Source organism: Geotrypetes seraphini, chromosome 7 (genome assembly GCF_902459505.1).
Source record: "Geotrypetes seraphini chromosome 7, aGeoSer1.1, whole genome shotgun sequence".
In the NCBI taxonomy this organism is placed as follows: Eukaryota; Metazoa; Chordata; class Amphibia; order Gymnophiona; family Dermophiidae; genus Geotrypetes; species Geotrypetes seraphini.
This window is the reverse complement of record NC_047090.1, coordinates 4,086,895-4,104,471: the sequence shown is the minus strand read 5'-3', so window position 1 is coordinate 4,104,471 and position 17,577 is coordinate 4,086,895. Positions and strand designations below refer to the sequence as shown.

Sequence of the window (17,577 nt, the reverse complement as noted above, 5' to 3'; positions counted from 1 at the left end):
ATCCCTGATGATCCAATGGTAAATGGGCAGGAGTGATTCTTGTGCCTGTGTCCAAGGCCACTACAACAGAGCTGCTTCATTCTCTAGAAGCAGACTCACAGTACTTCAAAAATGGTGTCCAGTTACATTCGTCATGCAAAGTTAGGACAGTCTTTTTTCTGTCCTAATTTTATGCAGGCTCCTAGCTAACTAGAGGGCTGAAAATCACCAAAAAGCAACTAAGTGGCTGCTCTGCCCAAACATCACCGTGGCCTGCCCCCCAACCTCGCCAGTTAGGGGCTGGCTGTTAACAGACAATATTCAGTGGCACTCTCCAGTCATGTGCCACTGAATATTGCCACTTAGCCTTGGACAAGTCCTTTTAAATTGCCAAGAGCCTCTCTTGGACATTTAAATCCTTTTGAATATCAGGTGGATGGTGTTTTATCTCGTTACTACTGCTGCTGTTGCCGACTTCCCTCTTCCCAGGGAAAGAAGACTTTACACCATCATAAGGCCTTAAAACACAGGTCTGCGCTCAAAGCAATTACTGTCACAATAGGAAGTCTTGTGTTGGAGAGAAGTGGGATGCAGTGGCATTTGGATAAAGACTATGAGCTCCTTTTACTAAGCTGCGCTAGCGATTTTAGCGCTCGCTGAAGATTAGCACGTGCTAACCCCCGTGCTACACGGAAAATACTAAAGCCCAGCTCTATGGAGGCGTTAGCGTATAGTGCATGTGGCAATGTAGCGTGCACTAAAACCGCTAGCGTGGCTTAGTGCAGTGTTCTTCAACCACCGGTCCGTGGACCAGTGCTGGTCCACAGAAATTTCCTGCCGGTCCACAGGTCCAGCACGTGCATCAGGCCCAAAACAGTGTTCTTCAACCGCCGGTCCACGGTGTGATCAATGCAGCCTTATCTTCGAGCCAGCTCCAACTTCCTCGCTGATTCAGGGCACAAAGCCATGGGCAGTGGCTCCTATGCATGTCCTGAGCCTGAACCGGAAGCCTTCTCTCTGACGTTGCAACGTCAGAGAGAGGGCTTCCAGATAAGGCACGGGGCATGCAAGGAGCCGCTGCCTGCAGCTGTGTGCACTGCATCAGTGAGGAAGAGGGAGCCGGCCTGAAGATAATACTGGGGGCGGCATAAAATGGCCAGGCGGGAGCAGGCCAGAAGGTAAGGCATAGCTTGGAGGGATGGAGACAACAAAGGTAGGGGGGAATGATTTTATTTTTGAATTTAGTGATTGAATTAAGTCAATTTTGAGAATTTACATCTGCTGTCAGTGTGTTTTGTGTAGTTTAATTTTGTGGTTAACCATTATGTGTTGTTAATAAGATTATATTGTGTATCTGTGAAAAATGAATGGAAAAAATAGTGTTACAATTAGTACTATTATGGGGAGGGGTCTGGGGTGGAGATTTGGTAGAGATGGGCAGGGTCTGGCCCACAACTTAGCCCAGTGTTCTTCAACCGCCAATTCACGGACCGATGCCGGTCCACAGAATAATTCTTTTATTTCTGCCGGTCCATAGGTGTAAAAAGGTTGAAAAACACTGGCTTAGTGAAAGGAGCCCTATGTCTAAAGACCCTATACTAGCACTGTGTCTATCACATTGTACAATTTCTTTTGATAAGGATGCAGATAGTGATGTTCCTTGAGAGGATCCCAAAGGTCTTGACAGTTTATAAAGGGCTAGATTGTTCCTTATGTATTCTGGCCTGTTTTGTCTGAGGTCCTGATCCATCACTGGAAACAAAAGTTGCATTAATTCCAGAAAGGCCAAACAATGGGCACTTTTGGTCAGTGTTTACATGACCCCTTTTATGGCACTTAATACACTGTACATTCTGCACCTGAATGCCAAAAGGCTGATCACGGACATTCAAATCATCCTTGGCATATTCTTCTCATGGGGCAACCTTCTGCTATTCAAATTTCTATTCAATGTTCTCTCTTTCAGAATAGTGTGTCAGTGGTAGCAAAAGGGAAAAAGGAAAAGTGGGAGATGTTGGACATAGAACGGGGAGGGGGACATGAGATAATGAAAGGGGAAATATAGGAAGGGGAAAGAAGATCCTGGACAGCTAGAAGGAAAGGTAGAAAGTGAAAGATATGTTGGCCACCTGTGAGACAGGTAGGATGTGGTAGGGGGAGTCTTCCTTCAAGGAAATGATGGGGATATCGACTATCTAGGAGAGATCAGGGAGGGGAGAAGATGGTCAGGGAGGGGAGAAGATGGACACCTGGAAGTGAAGGGAGAGAAGGAGGATTATGGTCTACCGGGGAGGGGGGGATATTAATAATAATAATAATAATAACAGCTTATATACCGCAATACCGTGAAGTTCTATGCGGTTTACAAAGATTAAGCAAAGGTACAAATCGATTGACTTTAAGAGGGGAGGAAGAAAGAGGGTTCATAGGACAGGAAATCTATTTTTGAGTAGAGAGTGATCAATAGAACAAGTTAATCACTATAGAGGGGAGAGAGAAGAGAGGATCAGTTGTCCAGATACTTTAGGAACAGGTGTGTTTTCAGACGTTTCCTAAATTCCTCATAAGTAGTGGGCGAAAGCAATTGTTCTAGGTCTTTACCCCATGATGCTGCTTGGTGCGAGAGAAGATGTTCATGGTGTTTTTTCAGTTTACAACCTCTCATTGGGGGGGGAAACGAAGTTGGAATGTGAGCTTCTCTTGTGTCTGTTAGCTGAGAAGACGAAAAGGTCAGTTATATATTTAAGGAGGAGAAAAAGAGTTACAGGCCATGTTGAGGGTATGAAGGGGTAGGAAATATGCTGGCCACCCAGAGAGGCAGAGAAGAGGAGATGCTGGATAATGGAGTGGTAGGGAGAGAAAGGGGAAATGCTGGACTATGGAGGAGGGAAGTTAGGACCTTGAGCCAGCATAGGGATGGATGGACAGCTCATGGCTGAAAATTTGCCTCAAGACATCAGAGGCTAGCCTTGGTTTTTACCTACTGTTTGAAGAGAGGGCTAGGGAAGAGTTTAGACTTATTCATGTACTTTTAAAAATTCAAGTGTATTTTCATAATTTAACTTGTTCAAGTTGATCGCCTTAGTGTTTTCCTGGGGTATTGATCAAAGTGGAAATACACATGTACTTTACTTCAAAAAGTTTGGTAAAATCAACACATGCTATTTACAGATGTAAAATGACCCTCAGAGAATCTAAAAGGAGAAAGTTTTCAAGGTTTATTTTGTAAATATTTCACATTTCTCTATCTCCTTATTAGTGCTTGCTATGGTGTTTAGAACAGAAATTGCAGCATTTTTTTTTTTGTATTTATATATCTCATATACTGTACCAAAAAGAACATCTTTTCAGAGTATCTGAATGCTTGTAAGAACACTTGCTTGTGATCTCAAATGTCCCCTAAATGGTGGTGTTAGAGCACTGTACCGTGCAAGAAGTGAAACCTTTTGCATCCACACACTGGTACATTTATGCAAGGGGAAACATTTCCGTAATAAGTTACTGGAGAGCATGCGATGCATATTGTTCTCCTGTTTAATCTTCAGTCATTGGAGCAGAGGTGGAAAAACACTGTTTTGTGGAAGAGAAAACTATTTGATAGATTCTGTGAAATGGAGGCAAGGCTTTCCCTAAGACTGGTGAGACGTGGTGTACTTGCGCACACTTGTTTATCTAATCTGTACCCTTTAAATGCAACATTCGTTTGCTTTGTCTGGGAAACTGCTGTGGAAGTTTGTGATTTGCTCTTTATGGAAATTGAAAGTTAATATACCTAAAAAGATTTGTTTTGGGTTTTTTTTGTTTTTTTTTTTTATGGGGGGGTGTTTGATCATGCTTATATGGATGCCACCAGTTACTTGGCAAAGAATAGATACCATAGTTAGGACAGCAAAATTTATAAACTGAAGTTAGCAGAGCACTGGTCTAAATATTAACTTTCGGGTGACTGTAGAGACCTGGATATGTTGGAAGCTGCACATTCCCCACATGCATTGAATATCTCAGGTCCGTTCAGCCCACAGCTGTGAGCATCTCAGTGGCACAGTGAGGGTAGGAGGCGCACCCCGTGCTCTCCTCTCCACCCCCCTGCTCCTTCAGTGCCTCCCAAGCCCAGTCACGCTCTCCCTTCCCACCCCATACCTCTTTAAATCTTCACCAGCGTGAGCAGCTTCTCCGGCCTCCTGCTCGCACCGGCTTTCCCTCTGATGTCACTTCCTGGCCCCCGCAGCCCAGAAGTGATTTCAGAAGGAGCCAGGCCGGCACAAGCAGCAGGCCAGAGCAGCTGCTCGCGCTGGCAAAAATTTAAAGAGGTACGGAGGGAAGGGAGGGCAGGGTCATTGAGGTGCTGGTGCCCTGCCAAGACAGCACCCGGGGCAGTCTGCCCCCCCCTCCACCCCCTTACTACGCTACTGTTTACACCACAGGCTGAATATTGAGCATTTTGTTTCCTCTTGTCCTACCAGTATTGCGTTGTAAATGTTACTGAAAATTCACAAATCCCTCAATAATCCTCCAAGCAGGCCTATAATATCTCTAACCTCAAGTTACTACTAAAAATGGAATTGGCCGAATCCAAATACTTATAGTAGGTACAAGGGCAGGACAAATCTCCACCCAGCAGAAAGTCGTCACACAGTGGCGATGACCTACAGAACAACAATAGGATGCCCAGGAGATGTGAACACTTTATTGGAAAACTTCCATTAGACTTGACATGGCCATGTTTTAGCCATTAGACATGCATCAGGAGTCTTTATAACATAGCTTGTATTTATTTATTTCTTTAATTCATTTTCTATCCTGTTCTCCCCAACGAGCCCAGAACGAGTTACAGGTTAACATACACAAAATACTAAACTAAACCTTATATACCGGGTCGTCAACCAAAGGAAGCTCGACGCGGTTAACAATAAATTTTTAAAAATAAAGTAACCTGAAATACAAGAGTTAGTTTTCAAAATGTTTAGCGAATAAAAAAGATTTTAGAAGTTTACAGAAGAGTTGGAAGAAACTGAGACACCTCAAAATTTGCCATAGTTACAGCACAAGTCCTTTATATACCGGAAGTATATATTGTTCAGTGATGTTGCTGTTTAGTTTTCAAGGTTCTTGAACTGTTCCGATGCTTGTTGCTGCTATGGGGAAGTCATTCAAGTTTCAAGTTTTTATTAAAATTTGATAATGTCACTTATCCGACTTCTAAGCAAGATACAGATTAAAATATGGGGAAAATGGAAAAAAATAAATAAAAGAACGCCAATTACAAACAATTTTAAAAAAGAGCACAAACAACATTAATCAAATAGCGTAACTGGACAAGAACATCAACTACAAGACATTACTGGAAACAGAAGGGAAGTGGGGAATAAATACAATTGAAATAGGATAGGAGCTTCATGTGTTAAAAGGATTTTCATCCTGCTTCTAAGTTAAATATCAAGAAGATATGGATAGAAAGCCAGAAAATCTCAAGAGAGAAGAAAAATCGGGATGACCTTATACAGCAGTATGTTAAGGAACAAGATTCTTATGATAACAGATTGCTTCTGGGGACGAGCGTGTAAAAAGTGGGCTTAATTTCATGTATGAAGCTTAAGCAGGAACCTAGAAAGAAAATAAAGACAAGAAGGAAAGAATATTGAATTCAAATTTGAATGACAGAAGGTTGCCCCAAGCCAAAAATATGCCAAGGATGATTTGAATGTCCGTTATCAGCCTTTTGGCATTCAGCTGCAGAATGTGCGGTGTATTAATTGCCATAAATGAGGCCATGTAAATACTAATCGAGAGTGCCCATTGTTTGGCCTTTTTGGAATCAGGTCCTCAGACAAAATGGGCTAGAATTACATAAGAAACAACTAGCCCTCTATACACCATCAAGACCTCTGAGGGTCCTCTCAAGGAATATCACTATCTGCACCCTTATCAAAATAAATTGTACGATATGATACCCATCAGCAATATTCCCTCTAATTTTTCATAGGCTGTGTGCAGAAAAAAATTTCATGTGTGCGCATTTTAAACAAAAACTAAATTTGTGTGCGCTATAAAAATGATTGCCAGAGGGCCCGGAGTTCAGTTATGGGCAGGTCTTTGAGTTTAGTCTAAATTAACGAAAACATAATGTAAATTTAGTTACACTTTGTTAGTTACACTTTATGTAACATAAAGTGTCATTTCAATAAACATAAATTATGTTTCATTGAAATGTTTCATTGAGCGCTACCTATAAATAAGTTATCATTGTACTTTATACTTAAAATTTAGAAAATAACAGCAATTTAGTTTTCAAAGTTTTTCCCTGCGATCTTTCATATTTATCCAGTCCGAATAAATTCTGTCAAGATCTGTTGAGCCTCCATCTTGAAGGTGACTCTTAACACGCATCAGCATTTCCAAATGCTCTAAATGTAAACGATTCCTTTGTTTAGTCTTCAAATTGTTCATTAGACTAAAACCACGCTCACAATCTGAACTAGATGCTAAGAATGTGGTACCAATGTCCATCATTTTTGCTAAATCTGCAAATTGATCATTCTGAAATGAAAATTTCGTCATATCTGGAAAGCTGTTTATCAGATTGCTTTTGATTTTTTCTGCAACAAGGAATTTAAAGTCATTGTATTGCTGAATAATAACACTTTCTCCGGAAGAAAATGTTTATACTTTAAACAAAGAGATCTGATATGTCCATTTCCGAAGTCAAAGTCGCATTGTGATATTGCTGTACAGTCAAAAGCAGACCGTTCCTCAACTTCATTTTCAGGAAATCTTTCACCCAAATGCAAACATAGGATGTTGATGAAGGTTAATATGGAATTAGTATCCACTGAAACTTTTTCTCCAGACCTCATCCTGTTGTCAAAAAGACTGTTGACTTTATCACTCCACTTAACCTTGTCGCCTAAGTATTGCATTTGAAGTTTGTTCAAGTTACCCTGTGCAAGATGATAAGCTTCCAATGTTGTCAAACCACGTTTTTGAAATGCCATGGTTAAGGAAGCCAGTTCTGATAAGACATCATTCAAAACTTCAAGTGTAATATGAAATTGTTCACTGTTCAGCTTCTTATAGCAGTACTTTGCAATAGGATCATTATCTTTGTCTTCAAAATATTTTAACAGGGGATCATAATTTTGAATAATTGCTTTAAGTGCAAAGTGTCTAGATAACCAGTGCACTTCATTCAGAGGTCTGAAAGCAATTGATTCACATTCAGATGCATCTGCTATTTCTTGAAATTTGCATCGTTTAGTAGAAGACCGACAGAACACCATGTTCTTACTTCTCATTTATAATCTTAATGTATATTTTCTTCAAACCGCTTAGAACCTAACGGATGTAGCGGTATGTAAGAAATAAATTACATTACATTACATGTACACAGTTCTCATTACAGTTTCTACTTCTTTCATCAATTTTACTTCTTTCCATGAATCAAAAAGTCCCAAATCTTCCCGATGTGCAACACAATGTTGCTGCACTAAATGTGGAATGTCTTTTCTCAGCTGTGCTGCAACACCATCTTTTTTGCCCAACATAACAGAGGCACCATCAGAGGTGAACATAGCCATTTGAATTCCCTAATTGCTGTTACTATTGATGTAGCATCACATGCTTCCAACTGTAGCATCCCACCAAATGATGTCCTATACTCATTTGAATTGACTGGCCGATACTTAAAGTAGAGTATTAAGTACTTGTAAACAGAAATGTCTGTGCTTTCATCAACAGTTAACGTATGATCGTCTGCCATACGATTATCTTGCACGATGCCATTGATAATTCCAAGAAATTCAAACGCATAGTTTTTGCTTCTCCAGCTATCAAGTATACTAACATACTTCGCCATGTGCTCGTTGATATCTTGAACAGAGAGCATTGAGATATTCATCTTAATGGCCAGCACAACACTGTCGACAAGAACCTTAAAATCAGGACTGGAATGCTTCCGTTCATTACTAATTTGCCTGTTTTCTTTTTTGGTTGGGCTTTCAAGCAACATGTTAACCAGTCCCCCTCTTAAATTCGGATTTTTACTTCTGAGTTTCCTAATACTGTCGGTATGAGATTTACTTGATAGATGGCGTTTCAGAAAGTCCAGTTTCCAAACATCATCCCATATTTTTCCAGTAGAGAATTTTCCAGTTGCTTTGGCATCTTGACAATAACAACACACAACTCCATCATCTTCGTCACAGGTAAATATTTCACACAGTCGAACACGCATTGTATTTTGAGATTCCGGTGTCTCTGTTTCAACAGTTTCTTCAATCCATTCAGACCTAAAAGCTGTTGCAGCTCTCTTGCGTTTTACACTTTTCACCATTCGCGGTTTAGACATTTTAAGAGTTATATCTGGTTGCAATTTAATAAACGAATACAGTTATACAACTGCAGTACCATGCTGCACACTACGAATTAAACAATTCCACGAATTAAACAATATGGTGGAACTTCAGGAAGTCAAAGAATCGGAAGTGTTTCATATCCTATGGGCCATAGGCTATGACCCTATGGGGCACGTAACGTGTCAAGATCAACTGCCAAAGATAACGGAACCACGTGAATCACTTAAAATTTATATTATAGTGCTTCAATAAATGTGATAAATGGGAAATCGGAACAGCTGAACTTCTGCAACATTTCATTTTAGCAGTGAAAATCATTTTAGGCAAAAATTTATTTTTTTGTGCACGCTATTTTAATTTGTGTGTGCAGGTTCGGCAAGTTGTGTGCGCGCGCACAAGTGCACAGCTTAGAGGGAACAGTGCCCATCAGCAAGCCTTCTCAGGAGTGGCCCACACACTCAGAAATTTACTCCCAGAGGGGATACATCTAACTCCAGACTACCTCTACTTCAGGAACCAGGTAAAAGCTTGGCTCTTTACCCAAGCCTTTAACACATAGGGCAGGAGTTACCAAATGGTTGATTGCGATTGACCAGTAGATCGCAAAGGCAACGTGAGTCGATCGCATTATCTTTGTGATCTTGTTCTTCCTGCCTCTCTGAGCCAGGCCAGGAACGTACAAGTGCCGGACCCACAAGCCTTTACCTCCGACATCAATTCTGACGTCGGAGAGGAAGTTCTGGGCCAGCCATTCGCTGCCTGGGGGTGGGGGGAAGGCTTGTGGGCCCGGCACTTGTACGCACCAGGCCTGACTCAGGGAAGCAGGGAGAAATCAGCCTGGGAGGGCAGGGAGAGAGAAATAATTGGGGAAGTGGAGAAATTGGTGCGATGGCTTGGTGGGGGGAGGCAGGAGGAGAGAGAAAGAAAGGCAGGCAGGGGGAGAGAGAAAGAAAGAAATATTGGATGTACAGTCAGAAGGAAGTGCAACCAGAGACTCATGAAATCACCAGACAAAAAGGTAGGAAAAATGATTTTATTTTCAGTTTAGTGATCAATATGTGTCCCTTTTGAGAATTTATATATGCTGTCTATATTTTGCACTATGGCCCACTTTTACTAAACCACGATACTGGTTTTTAGCTTAGGGAGCCTATGAGCGTCGGAAGCTGCGAGGGGCAATCAGTGCAGCTCCCTGCGCTAAAAAACGCTATCGTGGTTTAGTAAAAGGGGAGGGGGTATATTTGTCTATTTTTGTATAGTTGTTTCTGAGGTGACATTGCGTATTTTAAAATCATCTGCCTTGACCTCTGAAAAAAAACCTCAAATACAAATGATAATTAACATTTTCTCTGCGTACAGTGTGCTTTGTGTTTTTTTAAAATTTTATTGTTGGTCGATCATTTTGACTTGGTCATTTTAAAAGTTGCTCACAAGCCCAAAAAGTGTGGGCAGCCCTGGTGATTGATTATATTTGACATTCATTCTGCATCACGACTAACTTGCCACACACACAAACTAAATCAATTCCTTATACCTTGACTATATAAACAACGTGCCTTGACTTTACCCTCCCATCTGTTTATCCCAAAGCATTCTGAACCACCCATCTTGTCCCCATCTAATATCTGCATTTGACCCCTCGGCTATAGGATAAGCTGTTATTATAGAAAAGAATTAGCGTTATATCTACTGTATGTTATTTGAATGTTCTTATTTGTGCTTATTAGACACTTTATAAGTATTATTTCTCCCTCGTATTACTGTATATCTCTCTCTTATTGAAATTTCAGTGCTGTTAATAAGTATATGTTTGAAACTGTTTCATGGTAATCCTATTATTAAGTTTCAGTTTACTGATTTTAATTCTGCCTCATTCATTGTATTTATATTTGGTCTTTTTACTACTGTAATGCTGTTAACAAAATTGTAAGTTTTATGTTGAATCATACCTGCTGCACACTGCCTTGGATGAATCTCTTAATAAAACATAAACATAAATACAAATTGATTTACAGACCGCATAACCAGAGAGTTCTATGGAGCTCACAAAAGAGTAATCAAATAAACATAATCTAATCTAATCTAATCCTTAGGTTTGTATACCGCATTATCTCCACGTTCGTAGAGCTCGACGCAGTTTACAGTAGGAGAAATAGGAAGGAACTACAACAGAGGATTAGAGGTAGAAGTGTGAAGAAAATTTAGAGGACTTGGGATGCCAAGATATAAGAGTTTCCTTGATTCCTAAATTGGAGGGAGACTTACATTTTTTGAGAAAAACCAGGTTTTCAGATGTTTGCGGAAAACTTGGAGAGAGCTCAAGTTCCGAAGAGGGGAGGTAAGGTTGTTCCAGAGCTCAGTGATTTTGAAGTGGAGGAAGGTCCCTAGCTTTCCTGTGTGGGAAATGCCTTTTAGCGAGGGGGAAGGATAGTTTTAATTTGTGGGAGGATCTGGTGATATTAGTAATGGAAATGGAAAGGCAAAAAAAGTTTCTAATTACCTAAAAACTTTAAGAAAAGATGAGTCTTTAATTGTCTTCTGTAATGTTGGTAAGAATAGGAAGTTGATAACAGACACCTAAAATCCCTGTCTTAGATAGCTGCCTGAAAGGAAAGTGAATGTTCATGATATTTTTTGAATTTACAACCTTTAACCAATGGAAAAACAAAAAAATAGTGTGTTCTTCTGGAGTTCCTTTGAATGGAAAAAGAGAATGAATCTATTAAATAAGATGGAGCTTCACCTAAAGCAACTTTATAGCAGATGCAACCTAACTTAAAAATAATATGTGCCTCTATTGCAGGGGTGTCAAACTCAATCACATTAAGGGACCGAAATCCAAAACACAGGCTAAGTCGTGGGCCAGACCCCGCCCCCATAATAATACTAATTATAACACCGTTTTTCCATTCATTTTTCATACACACACACATAATATAATCTTATTAACACACAGTAGTAATGGTTAACCACAAAATTAAACTACACAAACACACAAACATTCATTCCTACTAGAACACAGATAACCTCTATGCAAGTACGGGACCAAAAACTAAAAGTACTAATATATTTTTTTTAAAAACACCCTAAGATTCAAGATTCTGCATGCAGTATAACCCCAAGAGAAAAAGAAACAAATGTATTTCTTCCTGAGCAGTGCAAAATATAGACAGCAGATTAAAATGCTCACAATTGACATAATTTAAACACTAACTTGAAAATAAAATCATTCCTCCTACCTTTGTTGTCTCCCTCCCTCCATGCTGTGCCTCCCTCTGGCGGGTGTCTAACCTTCTGACTGGCTCCAACCTGGCCGTTTTATGTGGCCCGTGGTCCGATGCCCCCCCCCCCCCCCGGTGTCATCTTGTGGCCGGCTCCCTCCTCCTCACAGCCGTAGTGTGCATGGAGCCACGTGCAGCAGCTCCTCGTGCGTCCTGCACCTGAACCAGAAGCCTTCTCTCTGATGTTACGTCAGAGGAAGTGCTTCTGGATGAGGTGTGGAACGCGTGAGGAGCCGCTACACACAGCTCCGTGCACATTACGGCTGTGAGGAGGAGGGAGCCAGCCACAAGGTAAAACTGGGGGCATTGGACCGTGGGCCGCATAAAACAACCAGGTGGGCCGGATTTGCCCCACGGGCCTTCAGTTTTATTATTATTATTATTATTATTAGGTTCTTATATCCCGCCATACCCAGAGAGTTCTAGGCGGTTTACATTCGTTACATTAGGATCCGGTCTGAACCCGGATTTACAAAATTTTATCGGAATTGCAGGTAGCGCGGAAGGAGGCACAGGTTTATCGTAGTTGGGTTAGAGGATAAAATGGAGGGAGTGGGAAACCAGAAGAGGGGGGGGAGAGGGAGGTGGGGGTGGGGGGAGCCAATGTAGCTCCCAGTAAAAATGGATGACGTGATCATACTACTTCAATCCATATATTGGACAGATTCCTGAGGGAAAAGGGGATCATGGGGTACTGAGGGAGGTGCTGGGGTGTTGCATAAGTATAGACAGCTCACCAGGTCGTGCAGGTGCAAGGCCGGAGGGTTAGGACATTGATGGGAAGATAGGACTTCGATGAGAAACCTAGGGGGCAAGGGGGCCCCTTCTGGTGATTAAGGCATGTCATGACCTGTTGGGCCGCCACGGGGGCGGACTGCTGGGCGGGATGGACCTCTGGTCTGACCCGGCAGAGGCACTGCTTATGTTCTTATATAAGTTTGACCACAGCATTCTGAATAATTCACATTCTAAGGATGTTTTTCTTAATGCCGGCAAGATAAACAATATTACAGTAGTCGAAATGACTTAAAACCAGAGATTGAACAAAAGACCTGAAAGCTGGAATATCAAAGCATGCTCTAAGGGCAGTTAACAAATCTCAATAAATAAATATATAAATTGTCTTCTGGATTTGATGACATCAATGAGCGGCCTTAAATTTCCATATTTAACACTGCAGCATTTAGCAAAGCACTAATTGCCACCATCTGAATGTCGGACTCATTCTTCCTGGATGGAGCCAATTGTTCTTTTTTTAGAAATGTCAAGGTGGCTCAGCAATGGGCTATCAAGTTGGAGGTAGTCTTTGCCGATATCTTACCAAGGTCAGAATTTCTTGAGTATGCAATATTACCTAGAGATCCATAGATCAGTTCTGAGCCTAGAGGACGCTAGGTCAATCTAAATTGGGGGTGAAGTAAATAAGTTGCAAATTAATGACAAGGCTTTGAGTGCTCTGAAGCAGAGAATTACTTTATTTTAGGAAATTACGTAGAAAAAGAAAATGACAACAGGTAAGTCTGCCCTTAGAAATCCTACCTGCTTATCCCATGCGTTTTTGAATTTAGATAGTCTTCACCTCCACTGGGAGGCCGTTATGTGTATCCATCATACTTTCCATAAAGAAGTATCGCCTTTCACCTTCATCCTATCCCCCCCACATTCCAGAGCTTGCTTTCAGTTGAAAGAGACTCGCCTCCCGTGCATTTATGACTCAAAGAAAGTGGTGTAGTAAGGGGGGGTGCAGTGGGGGTGGTCCACCCCGGGCACAGTCTTCCTCGGGGCGCTGCTCTCCACCCCCCCTTTACCACTCCTCCGTCTGCCGTGCGCCCCATTCCCTTCACCCCGTACCTTTTTAACTTTGGCACAAGCAGCCACGAACTCGCTGCTTACGTAAGCTTCAGCGCTCTCTCTGATGTCACTTCCGGGACCCGTGCCTAGGGAGTGACATCAAAGAGAGTGCCGAAGCCAACGTGAACAGCAAGTTCGTGGCTGCTCATGCCGAAGATAAAAAGGTACGGAGAAGGGGTGCACGCACGCGGCAGGGAAGAGGTTGGGAGAGGGGCGCTGCTCACTCCCGCTACGCCACTGCTCAGAAATATTTAAATCGGTTGTATCTCTCCTCTCCTGCCTTTCTTCCACATCCAGACTTTTATATCTGTCCCCCAAACACTTTATGTTGAAGACCAGTAACCATCTTACCAATCAAGTCTTTCAGGATATCCACAATAAATATGCATGAAAGATCTACATACAATGGAGGGAGTTTAGGCAGATAAAACCAAAGCTGTGTTCTCTTTTTCTGGCCAACCGCTAGTTGCTTTCCTCATGACAAATTTAGATTTTGCCCTTCTGTCCTACTGCATAAAGCACTGAAATACCTGATTAGGTTAATGGAAGCTACTCTGTTTTTCAAGGTTCCTCACAGATCCAGCACCTCCCTCAAGTGGGTGTAGCGAGTAGGATTGGAGCTCAGGCTGTTGAGGTTCCTTCTGGCAGACCAGGGCATGGACAGGCTGGAGGACCAGGCTGGCCTGCCTTCCATGGAGATGAAGAATTTCCACGGAGTGCTATTCGAAGGGACACAGTGAGTACTGGATGTGTGCTGGAGATGCTACCAAATTTTCTTTATCATTTCACTTAACATTTATGTATAGGGAAAAGGAAAGAAAGATTCAAGTCTCGAGGCAAAGCACAATAAACAAACAAAGGCACTGGAGAGGTCAGATCCAACCTGTGGTCATGATTCCTTTATTTACAGTTTGAATCAAAGTTTAATATCAAGTCTTTTAAGAAAAAATAAAACCAGGCAAAGTTCCAAAGAATGTCCCGACTAGAATCCAAGTTTTGGCCACTCCGTCGCCTTCTTCAGGGGACAATTATGAACTTGCAAACGTGTTGTGAACGGTGCATGAAAAAGTGTCGGCATCTCTGTATCTATGCCATGGGAAAAAAACCCAGGCAGACCTGTCAAAAAACCTGCAGACCTGTTGGTAACACAGTTACCGACAGGTCTACAGCAGTCGGGTTTTAGGATCGTAAAACCCAATGCAAAATAGCCAAGCAAATGTTAGTGAATAATCGCTTGGCTATTTTGCATGGGGTTTTACTCATTTGCATGGGTGGATCGGATTGGATCGGAAAATACGCGGTGGGCCATTTAGTGAATCGGGTGGGTAGCAGTGATCGTCGCTAAATGCCTTTAGTGAATTGGGGCCTTAGTCGCTATTCTAGAAATTTAGCATGCAAAAGCTACAAGGGGGTGGGGGCAGTGTGGATATGGGCAGGTCAGGGGCATGCTTAGTACTTACTCTCTAAGATTCTAGAAAACTGTCAGTGATGCATGCAACTGTAATATTTAATTGCAATCGTTTTCACCAGCCATTGACATGGCGTAAGCAGCTGCATCTAAATGTTGGCCTATAGATGCCGATTTATGCTTATCAATAACTGCAATTGCACACATACAGGTAGTAGCCAACATGGAATTAATATTTAGTATGCAGGATCCTAACACCTAAATTTCAACAACCTTTGCAGAATATCCCCCACTGTGCACTTGAAACGGTAGTCATGCATTTCCATGAGCTTTTCTTCATTGTTAGGCTATAAGGAAAAATGGGCACCTAAATCCCTTTATAGAATATTCTCCTATATAGAATTGCTCACAGTGAGCAGAAGTGTACTAGAGTGTTGGAGTTAGAGATGGATTTTTTTTTTTTTTACTTAAGTGCACAAGTTTGAAAATTCAAGCATACTTGCATATATAAATCTGAAAATTTATGCATGCCAAAGAGCAGGTGCAAATGTAAGGACACAATTTTTCTGGAGTGATTTTTGAAACACAAATACATTTGCTTTTAAAATTCAGTGAAGTCCACACAAGGAAATGTATGTGCATTTTTCAGCTATGCACGAAAATATAAACTTTTGCCCCATTGTGTCTTACTCTAGCCACAATTGTGAGTCCTTTGCAGTTACTTGAACTATAATAATGCAACTCTTTTTCTGTGTTTTGCTTGTCAGACCCATTTACTCAACCATCAGGAATATGCGTCTTCACCGGTGTTTCAGATGCCCAAGACTTCAACGAGACAGCCGTCAGCTCCACCTGCTCACCTGTCTCACAGTGGCCTCCAGGGGCCAAGCCTGTTTTACCCTTCCAGTTCCACAGAGGACCTTCAGCTTGGCCACTCATCTGCCTCTCTTATCAAGGCCATTCGAGAGGAGCTGCTCCGACTTTCTCAGAAACAAACCTCGGTGCAAAACTTCCACAGCTGATTCGTGGCTGCACTTACCTGCTTGCTGCCTATCTGCTTCCTATGGAAGCAAGATTCAGTGGAAACCTGCTGTGTTTTGTTCTCCTGAGCTATGAGCGACTCGGTACTGTGGTAGGGAATAAACACCAGATGCAAGGACTGGAAGAGAGGGAGTTCCATAAGAAGAGACTTTTTTTCTAGTATGGCCACTAACTGTATCCTAGTTTCAGGAAAACTGATCAAAGGCAGCCTGCTTGTCAAAATTTCAGATCAGAAGCAAATGCTAAAAAAAAGAGGGGGGGGGGTGGGGGAGAGATATAATCTGACCATTCAGCACAGAAAGCTCTTGTTTGTGGAGCTGACTGTGTAAAGTTTGCACCTGGCCAGAAGGTGCTACATTGTCCTTAAACTGGAGATCATGCAAGTATATACTCGCATGTGCTCTGAGAAGGGAAAGGATTTTACTGTTTGCTTAGAGAACAAAGTAGAAATCTTCAATGAATTTAAGAGATACTTCAGTAAAAGAATTTGCTTGTACCGCCTTGCAAAAAAAGTGGGGGTCAGATATGCAGAAGGAGATGGAATGGGTTTTTTTGTGTTTTTTTTACAAATTATGGACTTTTTTTGTCTTGTGACAGATCAGAACAGTGAGTTGTTGAGGGTGCAATTGTCCTCATTCCTAAATCTCATTTTTTTTCTGGTGCTCAAGCTTCAAGTGTTCCTTGGTTTTCAAGGTGTGGAATGATGACCCTTTGTACCTAGAAGTACATCCAGAGATTTGGTCCCTTAGGCCAAGAAAACAGGTGACCAAACACAGCAAGAACAATGAAAAAGAATAGCTAGCAATGAAGACTCAAGCTACAAATGATTGTACATATTTGATTTTTATCATGAAAATACTGACACACTGGTATAATTGTATGTAGGTTTACAAACCAATTGATCAAGTATGTATGGTTTAATGTGTGGATGAGATAATCGGTCATGGTCATAAATGTAGGCTATATGCTTGCAGAACATACAGTATAAGCAATTAATTGAATCCCATACTGAAAATTCTGATTAGTGTTTTGTTGAGTGAAGGAAAAGACCGAAGCCTAAATGCTGAATTTGAAGGGTACTATTGCTGGTATGATTAATGCAAAATCCTTCTTTTCCCTGATGCCCATTTGTTAACAAGCAACATGAAAAAAAAAAATTGCTCATACAATGATGATGGGTAATGGCCTATAAGTATGCAAGCCCTTGGAGCAGCTGCCTTCCTATTCACCTCAGCATACCAGAAGGGCACTAATTACTCATGAAGTTCAACTCATGTCTGACAATCAGCCCAACGGTAAAGTCTGACAAATTTAGGGCCTAATTCATGAAGACTTTTTTTTTTCCTATTCTGTGTCTATGGTGAAAAAATCTTACTGAATTAAGCTCTTAAGTAGAATAAATAAATATGTTGTCCCTATTATGAAATTGTGCGCAGATTTGCTGCAGTAGAAATATTGTTGGTTTCTTGTTGCCATCTATCCACACAGATATTTGAGCTAGTGGCAAATGTCCTACTTTTAAGTCCCTTATTTTTTCTAGTGTTAATATGTCCACTAAAGTACTAAATTTTGCAGACAACTGCAAGGTTATTTTAATGTAACTCTTAATTAAAATAATAAGTATAGGTTCTCAGGTTTTTGTTGCTTATCGTATTAAAATTGAACT

General features: G+C 41.3%; 1 protein-coding gene across 5 annotated transcripts in view; it reads left to right on the top strand.

Annotated features, from left to right (window-relative positions):
• The window catches only part of KIAA1549 (KIAA1549 ortholog), a 171,424-nt gene extending 154,285 nt beyond the window's left edge, over window positions 1–17,139 (top strand). For all 5 annotated transcript variants that reach the window (XM_033951438.1, XM_033951437.1, XM_033951436.1 and 2 more), the window contains 2 exons: window positions 14,029–14,198; window positions 15,638–17,139. In XM_033951438.1, coding sequence (XP_033807329.1) covers window positions 14,029–14,198; window positions 15,638–15,892 — 425 coding nt within the window. In that variant the 3' untranslated portion in view covers window positions 15,893–17,139. The remainder of the gene's footprint in view (window positions 1–14,028; window positions 14,199–15,637) is intronic.
• Window positions 17,140–17,577: the final 438 nt, after the last annotated feature.